The sequence below is a fragment of the Microtus ochrogaster genome, chromosome 2, assembly GCF_000317375.1.
Source record: "Microtus ochrogaster isolate Prairie Vole_2 chromosome 2, MicOch1.0, whole genome shotgun sequence".
NCBI lineage: Eukaryota > Metazoa > Chordata > Mammalia > Rodentia > Cricetidae > Microtus > Microtus ochrogaster.
The window spans coordinates 2,972,734-2,982,344 of record NC_022010.1 but is presented as its reverse complement, the minus strand read 5'-3'; the positions used below and the strand labels follow the sequence as shown (position 1 = coordinate 2,982,344).

The window sequence follows — 9,611 nt, the reverse complement described above, 5'->3', positions numbered from 1 at the left end:
GTGTGTGTGTGTGTGAGAGAGAGAGAGAGAGAGAGAGAGAGAGAGAGAGAGAGAGAGAGAGAGAGAGACGAGGAGAGCAGCCCCACAACTGAGGTCCTGGTTACTATTGTTCAGAAGATTCTTAGAAAACTGTTGCAAACATTACTTAACCGAATGTTGTAGCCTCCGAGGTAAGAGCAATGAGTTTCCATCAAATATGTGGCAGTTGCCAAGTATAGACTTATGTCTGAGCAGTAAATCTGTGCGGATAGCCATATCCTTTATGTCAGGTTGGTAATCAATATTGTACTTATATGCGATTTCATGGCCACAGGTTACTTGGTAATGGTTTGTCTGTAGTTTAATCACTTCGCCTCCCGTCCCTAGAAAGCAAGGCACATTACTTTAGACCAGTGGTCCTCAATTTGGGGGTCAAAGAACCCTTTCACAGAGGTTGCCTAAGACTATCAGAAAACACAGGTATTAACATTAACATATTCATAACAGTAGCAAAATTAGTCATAAAGTAGAATGAGAGAGTTTTATGGTTAGGGTCACCACAACATGAGGAATTTATTAATGAGGGTCGCAGCATTACGAAAGCTGAGAACCACTGCTTTAGACACTGTAAGTGGGAAGAAAAAAGCGCACAACCCATCCAGACCCCTACACCAGACCATCACATCTGAAAGTGACGCTGTCACACAATCCGTGGGGAATCTGTTACCTGTTGTTCATGGTAAGTGCTCGAAGCTGTAGGGAATCTTTTAAATACATATTATCATTTCTTCTGCATGTGTGGTGTGTGCTTGTCATGGCATGTAAGTGCAGTCACACAGATACCACAGGAAGGGCAGAGGACAGCTGTGAGCATTGGACCTGACACCTGTTTGAAGCAGCGTCTCTGTTGTTCTCCACTGTGTGTGCCCTGCTAGCTGGTCTCTGGTCTGGGAGCTTTAGGGGCTTCCCCTGTCTCCACTTACCAAATCTTGCTATAGGAGGACTGGGAGACTGGGATCACACACACACACACACACACACACACACACACACACACACACACACACACACCTGCATACTACTTTATGTGGGCTCCAGGGATTTGAACTCATACATGCACAGAAAGCATGTTTCCCATCTTGAGCCTCCTCTCCAGATGTTTGTAACACTACTTAGCTTTACATTTCAACTTAAAATAAAAATAGTTTTATAGGATTCCTTTCGAGGTCAGCATACCTGTCTTTGAATCTTTAACATGCTTCATGTCCTTCCTGGTATTCACCACGATGTCCTGGAAGATTCCACCACAAGGCCTCTGAGTCAGCCCCTTTGTTATGGCTGTGGCATGGTGTTCTACACAGGAACAAATACACACAACAAACAGGGGGAATAAGGGGTTTGAAGAGAGCCTGGTGCCTGGAGCACACACTGCTCACTGCTCCTACAGGAGACCAGGTATGGTTCCTAGCATTTCTGTTGGACAGCTAGCAACCACCTAGAATAGAACTCCAGCTTCAGGAAGTCAATGCATTCTTCTGGCCTCCTTGGGCACCTGCACACACATGCACATACCCCCATACAGACACATTCTTAAAAATAAAAAAGTTAAATCTTTTAAAAATACAACAGATTATGTTAAGCCTCAGCTAGTAACAAGACAGTCAAGAGTGTGAAAGATGGAGAAGCTTGACAAAATCTCTGCCAACAACTCCTCAGCTTGCACAGCGGCACCCTGGAAAGTTGATTCCTGCTCCCAAATTCACCACTCATTCACTATGGGATGCGTAAGCCAGCAGCCTAGGCAGTACATGTTCTCTTATGGGCACCAGAATGTACCAACCAAAGATTTAAATTCAGGCTTTCCAAACAAAAGGACAGCATACTCTTTTTACCAAGAGCAATGGGGGATGGGAATTCCCCCGTTTTTATTACACTGAGATGTATGTAGCGCACACATAGTATATAGATGCATGTAGTTTTAAATGTTTATTCGGCAGCGGCTAGGCCCTAACCGTGTGCAGTGGTGAACTGAAGAGATTCACTTTGTGAACTCTGTCCTCGCTGGTCAAGGGTGCCTAGGACCGAAGTGTTCCAGAAGCCTCACAGCTCAAGTCCCCGCTCCTGAGGGTGGATCTTCTCCAGCCCCAGAGCTGACACGTCTAGCACAGAAAACATTCTTCCATATATGAAATCTGGAGCAACTATGTCAATGCGGCGAGTTCCTGGATACCCTGTGCGCAGACCCAGACAGGAAACAACACTGTGGGTACCCTTCAATCAGACCACAGCCCTAGGGAAATGCCATGAGGTGGGCATTGCGAATTCAAATTTACATCTGTATCTCATGGGTTCTGTGTTTCTTGTCAGAGAAGAGAATATCTGCTAATACCTTTCACGTTTTGTTTGGTTTTTTAAGACAGCTTCTCTCCATGTAGCTCATGATGGTCTCAGCTTTTGATCCTTCTGTCTCCTGCTCCCAAGGGCTGACATCATAGGCATGAGCCATGGGGCATGGCTCATTTATACTTATTTTTGAATATTTAAAATGTTGGCCAGACATGGTGACAGACCTCCAAAACATGCATGGTGGCGCACAAACACCCATATCCGTATGCAGGTGCACACAAGAGCAGGGGACGGCTCAGCTGGTAAAGGGTCCTTATGTTTTTGCATGGCAGATGTGAGTTCAGATCTGCAGCACCTCTGTAAAGAGCTGTGTATACAGAGACACATGCCTATATATTCCCGGCACTGTGGAGACGGACACAGGAGGACCCTAGGCGCTTTCTGGCTGGCCAGTCTGGCAGAGAGGGTAAGCTCTGGGGTTAATGAAAGACCTTGCTGGGAAAAAAAAAACCTGGAAAGCAGCCAACATCAGCCTCTGGCCTCCATGTGCCCCCCAACATACAGAAAGTACAAAGAAAAGTACATTAAATACAAATAAAAGGTGAGGTGCATCTCAAGATGTTTGACCGTGGCAATTAAAGTGGGAACCTGTCTGGAGGCCGACTGTGTGAACCACACCCTTGGCAAGGGAGAGCAGCCAAGCTCTCCAGCACCCTCCGCTTGCACCCCTGTCCCAAAGATGCTCCCAGGAAGAACACTGGGATGGTTGGCTGTTCAAGCTTTCCCATGCAGCAGCTTAGGAGATTCTCTGTCCTGCCAAGGGCGTTTTTACATGCTAACTTTACTGAAGTTGCAAGATGGCAACGCTGACCAGCCTGTCAGATAACAACAGCCATTTCTATTTTGTCGGCTTTAAACTGAAGACAACAACTCACTCCAGGAAGCCAGGTGGCCACGCCACATCCCGCCAGTCATTGTGGACCTATTGAGGACAGCTGTCCAGAAATATACCTTTGTGCCTGCCTCCATCCATGAGACACCTCTGTCTCTTTCATCACCCCCCACCATTCTCTCTCTCACCTGGAAGTAGAATTTGGCCTTCTGCTCCTCTAGATTCCTCTGATGCAACCGCTTGGCCTTCCCTCTGTGACTGAGGTGATGGTGTGTGGGACTGCCGTAGCTGAGCTGCAGGCAGGGGTGGCTGGATGTGGGGCTGTGGTGACTGGGTTCTGGCCTGTGGTGAGTTGGTCTTGGATTTCACTAATTGGGCCCAAGTCTGAGATGGCTGGGCCTGGGGCTCTGGTGGCAAGGCTCCAGGCAGGGATGACTGGACAGGGAGCTGCTGCAGGTTCTGGGCTGTGGGCTGTAAGGGCCTGGCACAAGCCTGTGGTGGCATGGCTCTAGGTAGCCGGAGCTGTGGTGGCCCGGCTCTGGGTGGCCGTAGCTGGGCTCCCAGCTGTGGTGGCCCGGCTCTGGGTGGCCGTAGCTGGGTTCGCGGCTGCGGTGACCAGCCTCTGGGTGGCCGTAGCTGGGTTCGTGGCTGTGGTGACCAGCCTCTGGGTGGCCGTAGCTGGGTTCCTAGCTGTGGTGACCAGCCTCTGGGTGGCCGTAGCTGGGTTCCTAGCTGTGGTGACCAGCCTCTGGGTGGCCGTAGCTGGGTTCCTAGCTGTGGTGACCAGCCTCTGGGTGGCCGTAGCTGGGTTCCTGGCTGTGGTGGCTGGACTCCCAGTTGTGGTGACTCTCCCCATTGTGAGGTGGCCTGCACGTGTGTGGAAACAGAGATGAAGAGCAGGGTTCCCTGCATTCATTTCTCATGCAAAAGCTATAATCAAGTCCTAGCTTCCAAGACGCTTGCATTCTGCTAACGGGCAAATCTTTAAAGTAACCCAGGGGACTGGTATGATGACCACCATATCAGTGCCTGGGTCCAAACAAGAACAACCCAATTCCAAAGTCGGCCTGGCCTACAAAGCGAGACCCTCCCTCAAAAAAATAGACGCAGAGAGGAGGCAGGCATACCTGGGAAGTTATGCAAAGGAAACAACAGTAGAATAAAGGCTCTAGAAGGAATCCGAAGACACTAGTCAGAGCAAGCAGATGACAGGATTTCTGTGCTTGAGGTGGCAGTGGCATGTTGAAGAAGTAGGGAGGCAAAGTGTCCGTGGACATCTCTGGGGTGCAGTTAGGATGGAGTCTGCCTGGTGGCATGCCCACAAGCGTGAGTCCACACACACAAGACAGCATGGAAAGCCACTGTGCTGGCTGGGACCACCATTAGAGAATCCCAGGGCAGGGGGAGAAGAGACCTGGTGCAAAGAAAGCCTAGGGAAAGACAGGGCGGCTGGTGGGCACAGCAGAGAGAGAAGAAAGTGATCCGCCTCCATCTTGCCACAACAAAAGGGCAAATTCGAGGCCAGAAAAGCAAGCAGTCTGTATTTGGCGAAGAGGAGGTGCTGGGAGTCGGATGAGGCAGGTTCTCTGGAGCCTGTGGGAACAGAGCCCAGCTGACAGCTCTGCCGCAGCACTCAGAGACTCCTGAGAGGAACCTCAGAATGCACAGATGTGGGCAGTTCTGCTTAGTGAAACCGGCTGGGGTCCGAGGGAGCCCCGAAGCAGGTGTGCCTGGCCTGAGGGACTGCTGAAGAGGCCATGGGTGTAGGGGATCTTTGCTTTAGGACGGCTGGCCTAGGTTACCAAGGAGACCCCGCCTGCCGACCTGCCTCTGCGTCACAAATTTAGAAATGAAAGAAGGCGACAGGACTTACATAGGCAAGGTGATTACCCTCTCCACCCAGGGTCTTCCTGGGAGTGGATAGCAGGGGTGCTGTTGAGGGAGGTTAGGGGGGCAGATGGGGAGCATTTGATACGGGCTTCAGAGTCACCTCTGAGCTACAAGTCTGTTAGAGACTGAGAATGGTTCTAGAAAGAGGGTTGGGGCAGGAAAAGAGATAAAAGGGATCAGACAGCAAAGGCTAGGCGGACATAGCATAGAAGAGCAGGTCACACCTTGTGTCACGAGTCACAAGTGATAAAGACAGGCTCTGCCTCCACTAAGAACCTTGGCTGAAGTCAGGGCACTTAAAAACAAAAACACTAAACCACAGTCCTCAACCTGTGGGTCACAACCTCTTTCCAGGGCTCATCTGAGACATCTGGGGCGTCAGACATTTACGTTATGTTTCATAACAGTAGCAAAATTACAGTTATGGAGTAGCAATGAAAAAAGGTGTTTTGGATGGGGGGTGTCGCCACAACATGAGGAGCTGTATTAAAGGGTACAACATTAGGAAGGCTGAGAAACCGCTGCCCTACAGGGACTCCAGGCTGGAAACACAAACGTTCAAGAGTCAGAGTCAGCCTTCCCACCCATCCTGAACACCTGGCGATGGTTCCTGGGTCTCCCACACCCAGGCCCGCAGTTTTGTTTGGAAAGAAATATGGAACTTTACAGGGATGTCAGCAGCTGCTCCTGGCGCCTCGGGCTGTGAGATGTCCAGGGCTTGGCTTCTGCCTCGGCTTAAAGTCCTGGACCGGCCCGACATGGCAAGGATGATCAGCAAAGGCCCTTGAAGATGGAGGGTCTCTCAGAGACCTCTGTGAAATTGCTGGGGAACTTTCTTTAAAAAACAAAGTACAATGTCAAATAGCTACTTTCTTGTCATCCCCCAAAGACTCCCCTTGATTTCACAGATAAGCTTGGGAAAGGCTGTGGAGCACCCTAGAAACTGAGGGAAGTTTGTTGAACACGGGTCACAGCCCCCAAACAGACTCATGAGAGAGCGGCTGTTAGGACGCTCCTTCTGAGGCACAGGTGAGTGCCTGTTCTCAGCCAGGCAAAGCCAGCTCCCAGGGGCCAGTAACAGCCCCTCAGATGTCCCCAATGGGTCCCCTACCTGCTCATATTTACCTCCGCTCTTTTAGGCCTGTCTCCCAAACTTGCCTCCTCCACAGAGACAGAACTTTATGAGACACAGCGGCTCAGAACCAGTTCCTGCAACCTCTGTCCAGTGGCAACAGAAGCCTCCTCTCCAGGGTGTCCTGTGCCAGGCCAAAGTCACCAAAGGATGTGAAAGAAAGGCACAGACCCAGCCTCCTGAAAAAGGTGCAATTGCCAAGCCAGGCCGAGCTGCAAAGGCCTCTGACCTCAATTTCAAGGCTACAGTGGGCATCTGGTCCCACCCCCATCCTTGCCCAGATGAAACTAAACTTAACCTGCACCTGGGTGGCTCGGGGGCTGGGTGGGGGGCAGGGTGTGGGTGAGGTGGCCTGCCCTCTTTGAGCCCATAAACAGCCCTTAGTCCTTAGTAACTGCAGTAAATCCTGCAATTGAGTGCAGCTGCTGCATCCTTGGATTCAAACCGGGTCACACCTGGGGTCACTTATGCAGCAGATATCTGCAAGTAGATGCCCCTTCGTTGGGGAGTTCGGGGCATTTTTGAGTCATTAAAAAAATATATATGGACCAGGCAGTGATGGCGCACGCCTTTAATCCCAGCACTGGGGAGGCAGAGCCAGGTGAAACTCTGTGAGTTCGAGACCAGCCTGGTCTACAGAGCTAATGCCAGGACAGTCAGGGCTGTTACTCAGAGAAACCCTGTCTCGAAAGACAAACAAAAAAATTAAAATAGAATTAATAATAATAATAGCAGTAGTGGTGGTGGTCTTTTCCCATCACTGGTCTTGGACTCTGGCCTAGTTTTAGAGAGGTGTTTTGGGGTTTTATCATCATTTCGCTCCTCAGTTTTATAAGTTCATTGCTGTGTGTTTAAATTCTTGATACCCATTTAATTAAGAGAGATACAGTTACCTGAGAGTTTTTTAAATTTGGTAAGGCAATATTTTTTTGCCAAAGCATAATATGTGTTCATCTTTATTTATGTGTAAGTTGGGGCACATGTGTGCCAGGACAGGTGTGTGGTGATCAGGAGACAACCTGGTGAAGGGGTTCTCTCCCTTCACCGTGTGGACTCTGGAGATCCAGCTCAGGCTGTCGGATGGCATTTAGCACCATGCCCCCTAAGCCCAATGTGCATGTTGTTAAGGGAACTACAGTGATTCAGTGTAGGTACATAGGGAGAGAAGTCAGAAACATGACGACAGCATTCGCCACCAATCTCTGCGTGTGGGAGGTACCGTGAGGGGGTGTGCACGCGCACGCGTGTACACTGAAGGCCAGAGCTCAAGGCCGACTATCTTCTTTACAGTTCCTCACACTATTTCGGGGCAGTGAACCTGGAGCTTGCCTCGTTGGCCATGCTGCCTGACCACTGAGAGCCAGGGCGCCTCCTGTCTCTGATCCCCAGCACCGGAACTACAGATGCACCCAGCTATCTCCATACCTGGGACTGGGGGTCCAGACTCAGGTCCCAAGACTTGTGCCGCAGCCCTTTTCCAAATGAGCCACCTCCCCAGCCTGACCACGATCCATTCCTGTATATTGGGAATTTCATGTTTTCTACTTTTTTGAATTGTGTCTTTTAAAATTCCTATGAGCTTAACTTTTTATTTTTTTATTTTTATTTTATTTTTATTTTTTATTTTTTTTTTTTGGTTTTTCGAAGCAGGGTTTTTGTTTGGTTTTGGAGCCTGTCCTGGAACTAGCTCTGTAGACCAGGCTGGTCTCGAACTCACAGAGATCTGCCTGCCTCTGCCTCCCGAGTGCTAGGATTAAAGGCGTGCGCCACCACCGCCCGGCAAGCTTAACTTTTTAAAATGTACTTTTTGGTTTATTATTTGAGAATTTCATACATGCATAAAATATGTCTTGATCAAATGCACATCCTTCACTCTCTGACCTCCACTCTTCCTCCCAATTACAAGTACCCTTTTAAAGCCCGCTGGGTCCACTCCTGCTACCAGTATGAGCGTGGTTGTAGGGCCATCCACGGGGCAGCCAGTCAGGGCCTGCATCTCTAAAGGAAGCTTGCAGCCCACCCCAGCAGCCATCAGTCTCCAGTATCTTCTCACCCCAGAGTGTGTCTTCCTGCCTTCCTTCCCTAACCTGGAAAGCACCCCATAGTGTTACCCTGTAATTCCCAAACCGCTGGAAGGAGCAGCTCACATCTGTGTGGAGCCCTTGTTGAGCTTCTCATCCCCTGTATTCATCACGCCTGCTCTGCATCCTCAGTAGGTACCCACCTCCATAAGGACCTGGGTAGTCTACAATAGGTCTTCATTAAAATGTCGGGGATGCTGTACAATTTGCTACCCACTATTACCCCAGGCCATGGAATCAGTTCATCCCTGTGAGTTCAAGACCAGCTTGTTCTACATAGTGAGTTCCAGGATGGCCAGGGCTACAACAGAAAAAAATCTGTCTCAAAAACAAACAAACAAAAAACAGGAAGGAAGAGAGGAAGGGAGGGAGGGAGGGAGAGAGGGAGGGAGGAAGACAGAGAAAGACAAATGAAAAGAAAAGGAAGTCGGCATAATAAAGCTGTTAGTCACATCCCATTCCCAGGAGTCACTAGTGGGACTAGTCACAGCTATCTGGTCGACCCTCAGGAAAAGGCTAGAAGAAGAACCAGGGACAGGGCATCATGTTTAGAACATTGTGTTTGGCATTATGTTAGATTAAAATGTTGCCCAGGCTTGGGGAGATGGCTCAGGAAGTAAACGTATTTGCTGTGCAAGCATGAGGACCTGAGTTCAAATCCCTGGATGTGGTACTGTGTGTCTGCCTGTAACCTGAATGCTCGTACGGGGACTTATGGACTATTAAACACTTTGCATAGATCAAACCATCTCAGCTGGTTACAAGCCCAAGAAACAGGTGATGAGGAGCAAAGGTGCGGCCACTTCCCTAAAGTCACAGACAGGAGGCATTAGAGGCAAGACTAAATCAGCCCGAATATTTGCAGCAAAAATATCAGCATGAGCATGCACCTGTCTCCTCCTTGGGGCACATCTCTGTTTTTTCTGAAGTTGTATCCTTCCTGCTCCTTGGGCCCTAGGCTGGTTTGTCTTTTATGAAACCATGGATGATGAGACAGAACAAGAGAAGCCTGATTTCACAGCCATGTGCCTATCTTTAAAGTAAAGCTGCTTCTTGTGGGGTCCGTACCTACTCTGTACCTGCTTCCTTCATCTTCTGAGAGGGCACACAGCGGTGAGGGGAGGACACTAGAAAGATAATTCTGTCAGCAGTGGGGGGACACTGGAAAGATAGTTCAGTCAGCAGTGGGGACACTAGAAAGATAGTTCAGTCAGCAGTGGGGGGCCACTGGAAAGATAGTTCAGTCAGCAGTGGGGGAGAGACACTGGAAAGATAGTTCAGTCAGCAGTGG

At 49.6% G+C, this 9,611-nt stretch overlaps 1 protein-coding gene across 1 annotated transcript in view; it reads right to left on the bottom strand.

Annotated features, from left to right (window-relative positions):
- Piwil3 (piwi like RNA-mediated gene silencing 3) overlaps positions 1-3,288 on the bottom strand; it is a 31,717-nt gene extending 28,429 nt beyond the window's left edge. The window contains exons 1-3 of the mRNA XM_026784538.1: positions 3,261-3,288; positions 1,216-1,332; positions 151-362 (exon numbers count right to left, since the gene is read on the bottom strand). Of these exons, the coding sequence (XP_026640339.1) occupies positions 151-362; positions 1,216-1,332; positions 3,261-3,288 (357 nt within the window). The remainder of the gene's footprint in view (positions 1-150; positions 363-1,215; positions 1,333-3,260) is intronic.
- Between the last annotated feature and the right edge of the window lie 6,323 nt (positions 3,289-9,611).